Source organism: Lathamus discolor, chromosome 6, assembly GCF_037157495.1.
Source record: "Lathamus discolor isolate bLatDis1 chromosome 6, bLatDis1.hap1, whole genome shotgun sequence".
Lineage (NCBI taxonomy): Eukaryota > Metazoa > Chordata > Aves > Psittaciformes > Psittacidae > Lathamus > Lathamus discolor.
The window spans coordinates 7,202,550-7,219,686 of NC_088889.1; the positions used below are offsets into that span (position 1 = coordinate 7,202,550).

At 43.2% G+C, this 17,137-nt stretch overlaps 1 protein-coding gene across 7 annotated transcripts in view; it reads right to left on the reverse strand.

Moving 5' to 3' along the window:
• Positions 1 to 17,137, reverse strand: part of MADD (MAP kinase activating death domain) — a 74,662-nt gene that overhangs the window by 57,066 nt on the left and 459 nt on the right. For all 7 annotated transcript variants that reach the window (XM_065686479.1, XM_065686477.1, XM_065686476.1 and 4 more), the window contains exon 2: positions 1,242 to 1,434. In XM_065686479.1, coding sequence (XP_065542551.1) covers positions 1,242 to 1,303 — 62 coding nt within the window. In that variant the 5' untranslated portion in view covers positions 1,304 to 1,434. The remainder of the gene's footprint in view (positions 1 to 1,241; positions 1,435 to 17,137) is intronic.

The window sequence follows — 17,137 nt, forward strand, 5'->3', positions numbered from 1 at the left end:
ATTTAGAAAGTTTGCACCTAATAAAAGGAAATACTTCTAAAAGGCATTGATATTTGTGCACAGCAGGAAAGTTGTAATGTTAAAGGCCACATGGAGCTCTTAAGGACTTTGCAGAAGCTACTTCAGTCAGGTCCATCTCTTATCATTGTCACTTGCTGAAGTGCCTTATGAGACAATAGACCTCTAAGCATTAGCTATTCTTGCCAGCAAAAAGCAAGAGAACTGTAGGAGTTCAGAAGTGATGTTAGCAGATTTCTAAGTGAGAACATCAGACACTATAAGTGTTACTGGAGGACGCAATTAACATTTCTTCCTCCTCCTTTTCCTAGTTAGTGACACACAGTTGAACAAGTTGGTTATTTTTCTTCAGACTGTAAAAAGTAATTAAACTACTAAATTATTCTGTCCATAAAATACAATAATAAAACCAACTATTACTTAGGATTATGTAATTTCTTCCACTGAGCCTATTTAGACTTCGCACTCAAAGTATTCTGAAAAGAAAGGGGGAGATAAAGCAATAGTCTGATGCATATAAACCACTGATATTTAGAAATGAAAGTAAAACAGACTTTAGAATACACCCATTAAATAGACTGGCAGAAAGTTACTGTATAAACTTTGAATAAAGAAAAATAACATTTACTGAGCACCTGTGTATTTGCCAAGCAGCATACACATCAACCCTATGTTTCCTACGTGCTTGAAGTAAGTAAGTGTAACATTTTATCTATTGTTAATAAGACCTTAAAAACCAAAGCATTCAAGTCATTCCCATGAGGATAAATGAGTATTAGAAAAGCCAGGTAAGGCAAGTTTCAAGTTTGTTTTCTTTTAACTGAGTTTACAGAGCACACTTCAAAAGCCAGAAGAGTAACCACAAACTAGGATTTTATTTACATGTGGCTTTCAGTATTTTCAGTTTCTGAATCCCCTTATCCTGATGCCAGTAGAAGCAAAGAAGTTCAGACACATGGGTTACCAGAGAGTCATCTATAAACTGGCTTTTCTTAAGTCACCCTTTGCAGGAGTCTAAAGACCGCAAGTTAAAAAACTTTGGCTGCACTGGTGTCTTTCAGAAAGTGTCCTGGCCCAAGTAGATACTCTCATTCTGTCAGCATCCTGCACACATTCCAGACTGCACTTCGTTGGCAACAAGCAAGTCTTCACCAGTGAATTCTAAGCTCTTTATCCCCACTCTACTGCCCAGGCAAAAACAGTGCTAAGACTCTTTTCATTACCTTGCTCCAATGATCACAAGATAGTCCAGTAACCGAGGGCAGGTTTTCTTCTTCTGCACCATTGTCCTTGCTGCCCCTCCCTATGTCATCTCAGTGAATGTCTGTTCATCAATCCAGTGGTCAGTTATCCAGTTAGCTGGGATTGAGCGCCTTGGGGAACCAAATCTGCTTCAAAGTGCCTGGTAAGTCCAATCTATGAGCAAGAAGAGCAAAGTGTCAAAGGTGCCATCAGGAATACCAAATAATACAAACAATTTCATGACCTATATTCCATGACCTATATTCCTATATTTCATGAACTATATTCCCCAAAAGCCTCAGTGTTTTGTGCAGTAGTGGCCACCCACAGATCTTTCTCTTCAGAAAATGGTTTGGGTTGGAAGGAACTTTAAGATCACCTAGTTCCAACCCCCCTTGCCTAATTCCAACCTCCCACTAGATCAAGTTGCCCATGGCCAGGAAGAACCTGGCCTTGAACACTCCCAGTGAAGGAACATCCACAAGTTCCTTCATCAATATAAAACCACAAACCCAGAAAAGCAGATAGAGCTGAGAAAACAAAGTACAAGAAGATCTCAAGAAAGCCCACAGACAAAGAAGCATATCGCTGGCAAAGAACTATTCATGAAATGGTCTGAAGCAGAAGTATTGTTTAGGCAAACCCCTAGGACTGCTACAGTGCTTGGGAAAGCAGCTTTAACTGGCAACTCTGTACAGCTGAACATGACTAAAGGAGAAAACACAACCTGAACAGATAAACAGAATAACTAAAGATGGGGTAACAACAAGAGAAGTCCAATTTGATATAATGCACCTCACCATCCTAAACTTGCATGTGGCCTATAGCAAGAATGAGCTCCACAAGCCCCAACAACCAATGTCTAACACGGTACTTGTAAAGATACAGAACTGCAAAAGTGCAGTTTCAAACAGCAAAAGTTATAAATTATCATAGAATCACAGAATTATAGAATCATAGAATAGTTAGGGTTGGAAAAGACCTTAAGATCATCCAGTTCCAACCCCCCTGCACATGGGCAGGGACACCTCACACTAAACCATGTCACCCAAGGCTCGGTCCAACCTGGCCTTGAACACCGCCAGGGATGCAGCATTCACAACTTCCCTGGGCAACCCATTCCAGTGCCTCACCACCCTCACAGGAAAGAACTTCTTCCTTATATCCAATCTAAACTTCCCCTGTGTAAGTTTTAACCCATTACTCCTTGTCCTATCATTACAATCCCTAACGAACAGTCCCTCCCCAGCACCCCTGCAGGCCCCCCTTCAGGTACTGGAAGGCTGCTATGAGGTCTCCACACAGCCTTCTCTTCTCCAGGCTGAACAGCCTCAACTTTCTCAGCCTATCTTCATACAGGAGGTGCTCCAGTCCCCTGATCATCCTCGTGGCCTCCTCTGGCCTTGTTCCAACAGTTCCATGTCCTTTTTATGTTGAGGACACCAGAACTGCACACAACACTCCAGGTGAGGTCTCACAAGAGCAGAGTAGAGGGGCAGGATCACCTCCTTCGACCTGCTGGTCACGCTCCTTTTGATGCAGCCCAGGATACGGTTGGCTTTCTGGGCTGCGAGCGCACACTGAAGCCGGCTCATGTTCATTTTCTCATCGACCAGCACCCCCAAGTCCTTCTCCGCAGGGCCTCTCTGAATCTCTTCTCTGCCCAACCTGTAACTGTGCCTGGGATTGCTCCGACCCAGGTGTAGGACCTTGCCCTTGGCATGGTTGAACATCATAAGGTTGGCATCAGCCCACCTCACAAGCGTGTCAAGGTCCCTCTGGATGGCATCCCTTCCCTCCAGCATATCAACCGGACTACACAGCTTGGTGTCATCGGCAAACTTGCTGAGGGCGCACTCAATCCCACTTTCCATGTCACCTACAAAGATGTTGAACAAGACCGGTCCCAACACCGATCCCTGAGGGACACCACTCGTTACTGGTCTCCAGCCGGACATTGAGCCATTGACCACAATTCTTTGTGTGCAGCCATCCAGCCAGTTCTTTATCCACTGAGTGGTCCATCCATCAAATTAATGTCTCTCCATTTTAGAGACAAGGATGTTGTGTGGGACAGTGTTGAACGCTTTGCACAAGTCCAGGTAGATAACATCAACTGCTCTACCCCTGTCCATCAGTTCTGTAGCCCCATCATAGAAGGCCACCAGAGTGGTCAGGCAGGATTTCCCCTTAGTGAAGCCATGCTGGCTGTCACCAAGCACCTTCTTGTTTTTCATGTGCCTTAGCATGCCTTCCAGGAGAATGTGCTCCAAGATTTTGCCAGGCACAGAGGTGAGACTGACTGGTCTGTAATTCCCCGGGTCTTCCATTTTCCCCTCCTTGAAAATGGGGGTTATATTTCCCTTTTTCTCTTTTTTTCCAGTCGTCAGGAACTTTCTTCCTTTTTTTCCAGTTGTTGATAACTTGATTTATCTTGTATATCTTCACCACTTACTCCATACCCCACACTGCCTACAGCTACTTTCTCTGCCTATTTCATAACAGAAAAAAATCCTTCTTGGCACAATTAGTATTTTACTGCAGGATTATTATTTGTCAATAACTGTGTTTAACAGACATCCAGAACTCGGTAAGCACTGTAAAACAGTTCTTTCCAATCCTACCATTCATACTTCATTGAATTCATGAAAGAGAGAGGAAACAAATCTTAAGAAGTAATCAAGCTCCATATCACAAAATTTGAAAGCAATCTGAAAACAGAAATTTTCTGAAGCATAAAGTTCTCAGCAACTCTACAATCAGAGATACTCACACTGTACTACAAGTTTACTGAGTATCTCAATGAAATAAAAGTAATAAAGCTATTTTATACTAAAAAAATACCTGCTTGCCTGTTGGGGCACATTTAGAGCAGGGTTTCTATTTCAGTTCATGTTTGCATCCTAAGGTTATCACAGCATTCTGAGAACTTTCACTGTATTAAGGGATAACGGGTTAAAACTTAAACAGGGGAAGTTTAGATTGGATATAAGGAGGAAATTCTTTCCTGTTAGGGTGGTGAGACACTGGAATCGGTTGCCCAGGGAGGTTGTGAGTGCTCCATCCCTGGCAGTGTTCAAGGCCAGGTTGGATGAAGCCCTGTGTGGGATGGTTTAGTGTGAGGTGTCCCTGTCCATGGCAGGGGGGTTGGAACTAGATGATCTTGAGGTCCTTTCCAACCCTAACTATTCTATGATTCTATGATTCTATGATTAAGATCTTTCAGCTCTGCAGCATAAAGTTTACATTTCATTTCTATAAAAGTAGAACAGATCTCCTAACAATCCATAAATTGCAGCAAAAATAGGTAATTTTCCTATGTTTCTCTCACTACTTCACATCCAAAAGCTAGTCAAAGGCACTGTAACAGTCACCTCACAATCACGTTCAAACTCGAGCAACACATTTGCATTTATTCTCAGCATTTCACATTTCAGGTATAGAGCTGGGGATTTTGTTCATTACCCCTCCAAAGGCCAGTAAGGACACAAACACACCAAAAAAGAATGTATATGATTTATCAGAAAAGGAAAATCATACCTGTCAGTAACTACTATTTATGGAATAATAAACTGAATGCAAAATTAATCCTCACACACACAAAACCTCACATTTTTTAATACTTTGGGGCATGGTTTTAGCAGATCCTCACTCACAGTTGCTGTAGGTTCCTAAGTAACAGAACTATGAATTACCTTCAGCAGCAATACCTCTGTAAATTATCTTCTCTGGATAACAGAGAAAATACAGACACAGGAAGCAAAGCTCCCAATTCTTCATTTTAATGATACTACTGAAAATACTGTAGAATCTGTCCTGCAACAGCTCTTGATCCAGCATGTTCTGCACATTTCTTGTGTAGATAAACTTGAGAGAAACAAGATGAAGTTGGGATGATCAAGTGGCTCTTTTTGCCTTCAATTTGAAGAACTACTGTATCTGTTTTCTTTCCAAATAGCTTTACCCAGAACTCCTTATGGACCTCACTGTACAGTTACAGATATAGGCACAGAAGTTACCACAAGGTAACCTAGGAGTATGACTTCGAGGCGCTTCTGCTACTCAGTAGTGACCAAACATGTTCTTCCTCTATAAGAGACTATCCTACCTCTCAATGAAGGTGGAGAGAGTAAACTGCATTTACAATGGGTAAGAACATACGCAATAACTACAGAGTAAATGAGAGGCTACAAGACCACAACCTTAACTCACCTTCCAGTAACTTGTCCTCCAGGGTAGAGAATAGGAGAAAAATCACAGGGTGTGGACATCTCTTATGACTGCAATTTATTACATAGCTTTCTCACAGTTCTGCAAAGGAACTAATGAGGTTTGTGATATGAAGACCTCCATCAAAACTCAAAAGAGAATCTGAGCAGACCAGACTGAAGCTGCAAAATAAGATCTGAGCACTTGCAAGATTTCTGATTCCTAATGCAACACAGGAAGACCACAGATACAGATAATCTGCAGGGGTTTCTAGGGTCTCCTTTACTTGGCTACTTATTCTTAACAAGGCCATAGTTGCAGTGAGTCATAAGAAGACAAAGGTTTCCTTTTGGAAGATGAAGTTTTGTTGGATTGGAGCAAGACATAGAAGAATTAGAACCACATGCAGGGGTTTTCCCTTCCCCTATTCAATCTCTTACTTCTTCAGATAACTAATAAGGGGTGATGGCACCAGTTTAAGAGCATTAGATCAATATTTGCTGGAATTCACCTTCTTAATCCTGGTTGGAATCAGACACCACAGTTGATGATCTGTACAAACCAACACAAACAGGCATTACAGTCCTGCTTCTCCCTTCATCTCTGCCAAAAGTTTACTTTCAGGCCAGTGTCATTGCCTCCTCTTTGTTGGCAGAAGTGATTGTGCAGTTACATCGTGAACCAGATTGTGGAATTGATATGGCCTAAAACTAACACCCTTCCTTCTCCTCCCTTTGTTTTTACTAGGTTATTTCCATGACTTTGTTCACCAAGTGACCACACAAATGCTTGTGCAGGCACAAAGGTATAGAAGCAAGCAGCTAAAGGAATATGGAAAACATGATTTAATGTCCTATGATCACAGGACTACAGATGACAGCTTCTCCACAAGAAATAAAGAGGTAGTTTCTTTCCCAGAGAATTACTACCATCCTTTCTCTAGCTCCTACATTTTACAGACTAAGTACATTAGAACAGAGAGAAATCAAACAATTGAGAGGTACTTCCCTTTCTCCTCTTTCATGTTTGCATTTGCACCTGACCTGAGAGCTTATCTTGACTCTGAGATGGTAAAGGTTTTGATATTGATGGCCTCTTCTCTCTCTCAAGCTGTTTCTGTAAAGGTCATCTGCAGTGTGCTTTCTCTTTGCAAGCATCTCTGACCCAGCCCATGGAAGGCTGAATCCACAAGCAACACCTGAGAAGAAACTTCCTACAACTTAAGCTCAGGAAAAGGAGAAAAATGAAGAAGTGAAGGCTACCACAGGAACATACTGCACAAACAGATCACATACCAGAGAACACTATGATTTAAATAAGCACTCGTATGGATGGTGAACAGGCTGGTGAGAATTAACACTACCTACGTACTGTAGCAGCCATCAGCAATATTCACAAACTAGTAGAAATTGGCACAGTAGCCTAGACACAAAGACAAGGAGCCAGCACTAACCCACAAGCAACTCAAGACAAAAAAGCATCCAAAACAACACTTCTATTACTGGCACTACTCTACATTTCAACATTCCCCAAACATCCATGTTTTAGGTTGCAGCACAAGGGCTTAGAGGCCAATCTGCATTGTATTCTGCAATTTGAAGTCTTTCCAGTAATAAAGGTCTATATAAACACACACACAGACATGAAAAGCACCACACCAGAGAATGGATACAGTAGCATGAAAGAACTGCAGCAGAGGTTTTATCAGTTCAGAGCCATCTGTGTCAAATCAATACCCAGCATTAGCCCCAAAACACTGAACTGAACTGTGCAGCACCCCTGTTTCATCTACCCCTTAGAGTCTTCAGTCTTCTTAAGACACCAGGCTAGAGAAACAACATCACTTAGCCAAAAAATAACACAACAAACTGTTAACCCAACTTAGCTCACTTAGTCATTTTCTTCACACAGAAGCTTCCAGCTTTGATAGTCCAGCCTTACAGTCAACTGCATGACAGTCAGCAGGTATTTGAATCATTGCTTGAAAAAAAGATAGGAAGACAGCAGATTGTTTTCCAACAGGCAAATGTTAAGCCCTGCTTTCCTGGCAACTCTTCCATAGTTTAGGATGGTAGCAGAAAGGTCTCTCCTTCCATTATCTCCAGCTTTTGTCTGGTACAAGGATCATCCTGCACAGTTCACCAGTGCATGGATACCTTTAGAATATAATGAAGTGGCAGATGATTCAATTTACTGAGTGAGTGAAGAGCATGAGAGGAAGTCATGGAGACAGCAAGAATTACAGGATAGAAGCCATATGAATTCTGGTTCACTGAAATCTCACCTTGTGAAAGACCAGATTTTGAGCCATGTCCAGAAGGAAGTAAATTATGTTCCTTGGAACATCTTGAATTTCTATTTATTCTCGGCCAAGGTAGTCTGTACTCAGTTCACATCTATAGCCACTGTGCCTGACCTTAGTGCATTGTTTCCTGTAAACTCAAGATCCGTGCCAACTGGATTAAACTGAAAGCTGAAACAAACACAAATAGAAGTATCAATGCCCACTTTTTGGCTGATTTATGTTTCCTTTTCTCACATTACACACCTTTACTACAGATAGCTGAGACAACTCTCTGCTAAGCTGTGAGAAAGAGGTGCAAGTACCTCAGGACTAGCCAATCTCACCTGTATGGCCAGGAATCCTACTTAACTCACTGTAGAATTAGAATCAGCACAGACTGAAGCACAATATGAACTACTGGTGGCAGTTTTGACCTGTCTTAGACATTTTAATAATCTTTAAGGAATCTTTCCCACTGATATTTTGGTTACTTCTTCTTCCAAGTTCGTCTCAAGCGATTCCAGTCATTATCTCTGATATAACACACTATTTTTGCTTGTACTAAGCTTTTAAAGAAGTAGACAAGCAGTCCTCGTTTCACATCAGACATTTTATACTTTATCTGCTTAATACTTGTATTAACATTAAACACTGCTAGTAGGTTTATACTTAAAAACATGCAGCATTCTAGGAAGCCCTTTACCTCTATTATCCAGATACTACAGTGGCTCCACTAACCCAAGAAGCACAGATGAGTTGAGTACACCCCCCCTTCTCCAGAGCTTGACAGAACATGGAACAACTTCTAAAGTCAGACCTGGATGGACTTGCTATTCTGGTGCAGCTGCTTTGTGTGTTACCATGCTCCTTGGCAAGGCAGCAGTGCATGCCAACGCTGGGACTCCCAAAAAGATACCAGCACTTTGGCACAAAAAAGAAAGAAGGAAGACAATTTCAAAGCATTGCAAGCACGCCTAAACCAGACAATGGCATATTTATCTAGTATATAACATAGTCTATAACATAGGTGTGGTTCTACAAAATGCCTGAGGATAGTTCCAAGCATAAGAAATCACCCAGCAGAGAACAGGGCTGCAGGCAGATTCTAAAAGCATCCTCCCTGGAGCACATGCATCACTGGAGTCAGTAAGAGTTTACGAATAGAACAGCAGATGCATCCCAACTGTTTTCACTTTCTATCTGGCCATAAAGCTTGAGAAAAAGGACAGAATAAATCAGACTAAAGAAAATCAGAGAATGAATTGTGAAAATAGTTTTTTGTACTACTAAGACATCCTTGGATGCCCTTCTGAAGAATGATACTGACATAAAGATTTCTTCCTTTCCTACTGAATGATATTATCTCTTTGCCTTCTGAAAACAATACTGACACAGCCAAACGTCTGTAGCTTCCACATTAATTATCCAAGCAAGATGGATGTAGCACGGACAGGAATGCCAACAAATAGACTGAACATGACCAGAGTTAGTTCACAAACGCAAGTATCCTGCCACACAAACAGGAACCTTTTTGCAGCACCACAGAGTAAAGCTGGACTGGTTCAGGTTTTTGGTTGCTATAGTGACTGATTTCCATCCCTGTCATATGTCATATGCTGGCTCTCCAGTGCTGTCACCTCCTCCTTCCCCCCTGCTTCAGCCAAATGTTTGAGTACAGAAGCCTGCTGTACATGCAAGTTCACACAGCTGCCACACATGCACATGCTGTGAAAACAGACCCACAGGTAATCTGATTCAGATCAATCTCCATAGCAACCCAATCTTCAGTCCCTAGATTTTAGCCTCTCGGGTTTATTTATAGAGCAGCTGCAGCGCTCCATCCCCCCTCGCTCCACCACCAAAGCTCCCAGCACTGCCCACACTACAAACAAGCTTTACTCAAGCACAAGGACTGCCTAGAGCCAACGCTGAATACTCCCCTTCTGGCACCCATCAGAGCCTGAGCTAGATGCCCTGTGTAGTGTCTGCAGAACATTAAACACCTCCCAGTCAGTGAGGCTTTCCATATCCATGAATAGTACAAATCTCAAATGTCATCATTGCTCATGGTCAGCTGAGTACCAACAGCATGACAAAATCTGCTTATCCAGGTACCCACAGGATGCTTCCACAAAGACCCATTGCAACTGCTCCTCTGGGTACCCATGGGATGCTGCCACAGAGACCCACTTCAGCTGCTCCTCTGGGTACCCACGGGATGCTTCCACAGAGACCCACTGCAACTGCTTCTTTGGCCTTGTGTAAAAAGGATGTGCAACATGTGCTGACACAAACGCTGTGTTAGGAGGAGCTTGCAGGCAACAGCAAATACAATGGAGCAGTCCCAGCAATACCTGTCCCACAGAAGCACAGCTGGACCTATCAGTAGATATTCAAAAACATGTGTCTGGGACATTCATTTATTAATTGTTAAAAGAAAATAAGAACAAAGAAGAAAAAGAAAAATTAGGCCTTGAATGAACCATGAGAGATCAGCATGTGAGAAAGAACGGAATGCAAACACTGATACCCATTTTATTCTGCTACAGTCTTTGGGAACATCATCCACAATAAACTAATGGAGGAGAAGCAAACACAGTGCTCTGCTTGCAATCAGGAAGATGACAGATTTTAGCCTCAGCTGCAGTTCATTTCGCTCACTTCAATTTAGGTTAAAGACTTTATTCTCATCCCCTCCTTTACTGCCTGAAATGACTCTCTCATGATGCTCCCTACAGCTCCTCATTATGCAGGTCACACCAAGCACCACTCACCATCTTCTCATGGAACATAAATCCTGCCATAAAACCCCTCTGTCAACCCAGTTCTCCTGCTCTCCACTGCTTGAATTTAAATTCACCTCTTATTTAAAAAATGATCTCCAGAGATTCGCATGAGAGAACAGCAGCAACACAGGAGCTTTGGCTCCCTGCCCTTCACTCTTTGTGTCTGTCATTTGTTTCTCTCCTTGTGCAACATCATCATCGTAAAACCCAAGAACCTTCTCATTTATTTCTGTCTCATCAGCTTTTCATTGACCCTCAAATCTCCAGTAACAGTCACTCATACACTCTGTGGTGGGGATGGAAAAGGCAGCGACATCCAAAACCTACACAATGCCCCCAAACTGAATTAGCTTCACCTTCTGCAACCATAACAGCATCACAATATTTTTCCAAACCAGAACTGCTTTTGATTTCAGCTTTGAGTTGAGACTCTCTGAGCACAGTGTCGACCTCAGCACTGACAAGATGCCTCCATTCCCAGCCCTCTGCCCAGTCCCTGTTTGAGAAGCAGCAGTTCCCATAACATGTTTTTTCCAAAAGGCAAACACTGCTAATGTACAGCCTTAATAAATGAACCAGAAAACAACAAAGCATGTGACATTTGAGAGAACTGCTGGATGCAGATGCAGCTGCTAAATTATTCAGTGCTCTCCCTTGCCACAGCTCCTTCCCCAGCCACAATGATCAGCTCTAGGCTAGCAGCGCAGAGAAAAGAATGGTACAAGAGGACAGCAGGTAGAAAAGACACACCACAGGCAGTGAGGAGCACACCAACACCTAGTGGCTTCTCTCACATAGGTTTCAAGCTATTCACAGTATCATTTTTAACAGGTGACATCTCTCCTGGCACCACCACCACCAAATACAGGCACATTCATGGAATCACAGAATGGTTTGTCTTGAAAAGGACCTTAAAGCTCATCCAGTCCCAAACCCTGCCACGGGCAGGGACACCTTCCACTAGAGCAGGTTGCTCCAAGCCCCTGTGTCCAATCTGACCTTGGACAGTGCCAGGGATGGGGCAGCCACAGCTTCTCTGGGCACCCTGTGCCAGCGCCTCAGCACCCTCACAGGGAAGAATTTCTTCCTAATGTCTAACCTAATCTCCCCTCTGTCAGGTTAAAGCCATTCCCCCTTGTCCTGTCCCTACAGGCCCTTGTAAAAAGTCCCTCTCCAGATTTCTTGTCAGCCCTTTTAGGCACTGGAGCTGCTCTGAGGTCTCCCTGGAGCCTTCTCTCCAGGCTGAACAAGCCCAGCTCTCTCAGCCTGGCTCCAGAGCAGAGGTGTTCCAGCCCTCGCGGCCTCCTCTGGACTCTCCTGAGCAGCTCCATGTCCCTCTTGTATTGGGGGCCCCAGAGCTGAACAGAGTACTGCCGAAGATGGGCCACAAAGGGACAAATGGCAGGTTCACTGGGATCTCAACAATAAATTCCAGTCATTTATAAGGCAGGAAATTAGGACACTCACAACCAGTGTGGAAACACTGAAATATTGCTCAGCATAGTGAGAACCAGAAAATAAAGAGAAGTATTTTAAATAATCCAGTTATTTGGCTGCTGATAGCACCACAGAACTGGTACTCAGAGCCTCACATTGGTTTTGCCTCATCTTAGAAACACTGATCCTATCTCCCCACATGTGCCACCTGCCTAGTTATTCCTTCCCTCTACACGCCTCCCTCTTGCCTTCATCAACACTGTGGAATACCAGAAATTTCTACTCTCAAACCAACCCCACTTTTAATTCTGGTGATAAATCATAGTACCAGCTGGTCAAAACTGAAAGGAAATCAAAGAGTAAAGCCCACTTTCTCTCTGCTAGAACTCTAGGATGTGAGAAGCACGCTTTTGGCAGGCTCACTCACACATAAACATTGGGGGAAGCAAGCTGAGAGCAGAGAAGGAATAGGAAACACCTCAAGCAACTCCTAGGGACAGAACGGGTCCCAAGAGGACCTTCTAGACACCTGCAGTCACCACGGCAAAGGGAGGAGGGAAACACAACACCTGATGGCTATGTCTGAAGGCGTATGAGAGAATTAGGTCGCCTAGAGGACAGAATGAGCATGTCCAGCCCAGCTCCAGCAGAGCACAGTTTAACTACTATCTAGTGGAAACAGATCAAGCAGCGAAGTGGCTCAGTGTTCATGCATGACATAGTTCTGGTGAATACAGGGTTTGATTCTTAATCATCTTTACCACAAAAAGCACTCCTCCCCTCCTGCTATCTGATGAGATGCAAACAGGCAGAGGCAGGACTCCCCATCTCCTGCTAGAACCGCCTTTCCAGATAAAGCACAAGATACCCTGGCAAGAAGAGATCCAGGGAAGCTGCTGTCAAAGCTATGGGCAAGAAGATCAGACATTGCTACTGACAGTGGCAAATTCAGTTACAACATACAGGGAAGCAGGACACAACCGTGGTGCTGCACTCACAGATGTTTAAAGGTCGTTTCCAACCCAAACCATTCTGTGATTCTATGTGACAAAGGAATAGATTAAGAAAATTAAACTGACAGTGGGGAGATTTAGATTAGACATTAGGAAGAAATTCTTCCCTGTGAGGGTGGTGAGGCACTGGCACAGGGCACCCACAGAAGCTGTGGCTGCCCCATCCCCGGCAGTGTTAAGACCAGGTTGGAGCAAGCTGCTCTAGTGGAAGGTGTCCCTGCCTATGGCAGGGGGTTGGAACTGGATGAGCTTTAAGGTCCCTTCCAACCCAAACCATTCTACGATTCTATGACAACAAAGGCTGCTCTGCTCATAAGACAGACACAGTTCCTGGAAGCCATCAGATAGATCACTGTCAATCTGCGTCTCTTTGTCCCCTGTGTAAAAATAACAAGGTTAATTTCCTGATTATCACAAATAGGGCTTAGGAGAGCTGTTTGGAAATTAACTACAACCAAAACAAAAAGGAGAGATCTGACAAACATTACAGAATACATCAAAGGCAACATCACAACCAACCCTTTTTTGGGCTGCTGTGAAATATTCAAGGCTGTGGGAGAAACAGAAAACCATGAAACTTTGTTCCTTCCTGCTCTGCTGATGCATTATTTCTCACAGGGACCTGGAAACACAAGTCTCCCATTTAACCACAATGCCACTGCATGGGAACTGCCTCAGCGTAGGTAATTTAGGCATATGCAAGCAGCACTTCTTACTTTTAAATGACTGCAAGGGTCCTGCGAGTAGCAGTGATGAAAAGTAAATGCAACCTCCCATAATTCCATGGTTTCTGGGCACCAAAAGGCAAAGCCTTTGGAGAGGTCCCTGCTATAAAGAGATTTCAGAGCTCCTGGCAGTATGTGGGTCATCTCTTCCAACCCAATTTGCTGGGTTTGGTGTTTCAGTTGGCTATTCTATGATCCAAAAGACAAATCAGGAGCATGTCCTTCAACCATCAACAGTAATTTCCATGTGGCCATGAGAGGTTTAAAGGCCTCAGTGAAAGAAAATCTAATGGCTCTAAAATGATTTTCTAGCTCAGACAGGAAAGCAAAGACCAGCTGAATTACACAGGCTGGGTTACAGAGAGTGAACAGGAGGTCATCCTAACAGTTTTTCATAGCTCCTGAGGTGGAGAAGGAAAAGCAGCAAACCCTTCCATCATCAAAAGAAATATCACAATTGTTCCACAGATTAACAGATTATCACACTAAAAAAACATTCCCTTTTAATGGATGCCTCAAGCTGCTCATTTGTATTTCACTTGGTGTCTTGTTTAGGTCACCAACAATGCTTTTCCTTCATGAAAATTTATACCTTGAGCTAGATGGAGTCTGTTTCAGCTGGGGAAATGATATTCATCTTGCATATCAAGCTCCTTCATTCTTGTTTCTAAATCCTTTCCTCATTGCTGCTAATCCCCAATCAGTAGCTGCATTCTGTATTTTGTACTAGTGCGCTGAATAACTACGTCAAAGCCTTTCCACTGAGGGGCTGCCCAGAAATGTAATGCAGTACATCTTAAATGAAGGCACAATAGGGCCAAAGGAGATTTGCAGGTATTAATCTGGGTTGTAACATATGCATTGCCTGGCTCCAATTCCTTCCTCATGGAAAGTAAGTTAAACGTTCAACTCTGCAATTGGTTTTAATACAAAAGTATCCATTTCCACCTTGTGAGCATGATGGCACTACCAACCTAGATAAAAAACTATAGTGTGAGATGTGAGCCAAGACACTGAATTTTATATAATAGCTCTTGTTATTCATTCTCATACACTAAATCTCTAACAGTATTTCTTCCCTGAAAAAGAAAGTAATTTCTCTAACAAATGTATCTGGGAAGAAGTATCAGAGAAAATCTATTGGCTGAAGTGCTGTACATTAAAAACTGGGAAGAGATTTGTTCTCTGCAAATTCAGCAGTACTTGTGACTTGCTAATTTAATACTAGAAATTGGCATATGTATTTGTTTTTCCAAATGACTCATTGCAAAAGATACTGAGCAGACGAAACCGAACATCTTGCCAAAGGTATGTCTAGTATGTCCTGTCTATACCCAACTGGAATATTTGATATGGCTTGAGATGATAGGGGAAAAAGCTAGAAATGATGAGCCTCTGTGCCCCTCGCCCCACGCCAGATAAAATCAAGACAACATTCATTTAATTTAGGGAAATGACACAAGCAAGTGTTTCAGTAAGATCAGATGCACTGATGTCTTTGCTATTTCTGCTGAACCATCACTCCTGCTACTCTAAAGTACAAAGCTAATTTGGCTAATAGGTTGGCAAGGCTTAGTGATAAAAATCCTCAAACCTTTTTTTCTCCATCTCCAAAATCCTTCTGAAAGAGACCGGATTTGGACTTTATCACATACACCCCCTCTCTGCTTTCAGAAGAGCTACAGGATGGTATCAAGGCTGAAGAACTGGTTTGGCCTTTAGAATATCTACTGTGTTTTCCATAAAAACTTTAAACCAGAACACCTATTTTTTTGCCAGTTGCTAACAGCCTTTGGTTCTTCATCATCCATCACCCTGGCACATAACCCATACAGCATGAAAACATATCTTGGCCAACTTACACATTTTATACGGACAACATTCTTCCAGATTGGATGGTATTTTCCTTTTTGCTCATCCAGTAAATCTAGAACTGTTTTTCCTGTGTGGAAGCTCAGGCAGTGTCCTGGGTTCAGCAGGACATGCAATAGGACTCTGAAGCTTAGAGAAAGCTCTCATCCGGTAAAAACACCAAACTCCAGACTTGTGATACGACTGCAGCACCACTACATAGGCATGTACAAGATCTTTTAGGGCTAACAAGACTATTATTTTTCAAACAAAAGCATTTTAAAGTCTGGTTGATGATTCTGCATTTTATTAAATACACAGTAAGATGATTCATGAGTGTATAATTCCAGGGTATATTAAACTGGGCCCAAGAGCTATGCATTTTCTAATGATACAAGAGTAAAGCAAAACAACTATTTTATAGCTGGAATGATAGATCAGCTCAGTATTACATAACACACTATGAATGGATGGCCAGATTAGATCTTGCAAAACCTTGCATTTTTGCTATATTAGATGTCAAAGTTGCCCTCTCTGATGTGTCAAGATTGCAGGTTTCCACTAGTGCTGAAAACAGCAAGTATTTTATGTGTCCATTCAAAACAGTTCCCAAGGTTCAAGCAGTATGAAGTCCAAAAATGGAGACATTTCCCAAATAACCTATATTTGGACGCCTTCGCTTTAGTTATCTGACCCTCAGGACACCACACCACATCTTCCTTCCCCTTGCTTCTGTCTATCAGTAACATCCTTTTTGCAGATAAGTGATGCTGCAAAGAACACAGCAAGGACACTTGAGAGCACACCAACAGAAATGCTGACCCAGAGTTACACTGAACATAGAGAAAATGGCTGGCTTGCCTAGGGCAAGCAGAACGGATTGCCAGATTCACAAGTCCTAACCCCATCTCCATAGGGCTAAGAATTTATCATGTATGTTATTTTCTATATGTCTGACAACAGTGTGGTATATGGGCAAGTTCAGGGAGAAAAGGGAGAGAAGAAAGCCAACAAACCAGTTTCCTCCAAGGCTTATCATTTCTCTAAGTGCTTCTTTATCGTGACTGCACACAAACAGTAACACAGACCAAGCTTTCTCTGCCTGAAAATAAACCTGAGCACCACGGCAAGGTGGTGACACCCGTTTCTGAGGGGAAAATGCTACTGATTTACAGGCTAAGAAACTGACTAATATAAAGTCGATTTCCTACTCTATTGTCTCAGGGAGTAACAAGATCTTCTGTTTACAAACCAAGGAGTAAAACCACCTTTCCAGTCACATCACTGCAGCAATCCCTTCCTAACGCTGCACACCCCACCTCTTCAAAGCGGGAAGAGAGGGGGACCGTTCCGCCCCGAGTCCCCGTTCTACCTAACTGTCGTGCCCGCTTCCTCCCGGCACGGAGCAAGGAGAAGCCGGCGGCGGGAGGCCCGGGCCCGCTGTGCCCTCACACCACCGCCGGCGGAGCCCCCTCCCCGGCCATTTCCCGTGGGGGCAGCCGCGTCGCAACCCGCAAAAGAACCCCCCCCCCCCCCCGGGGCTGCTGCCCGCTCTCGGCCGGGGACCGCTCC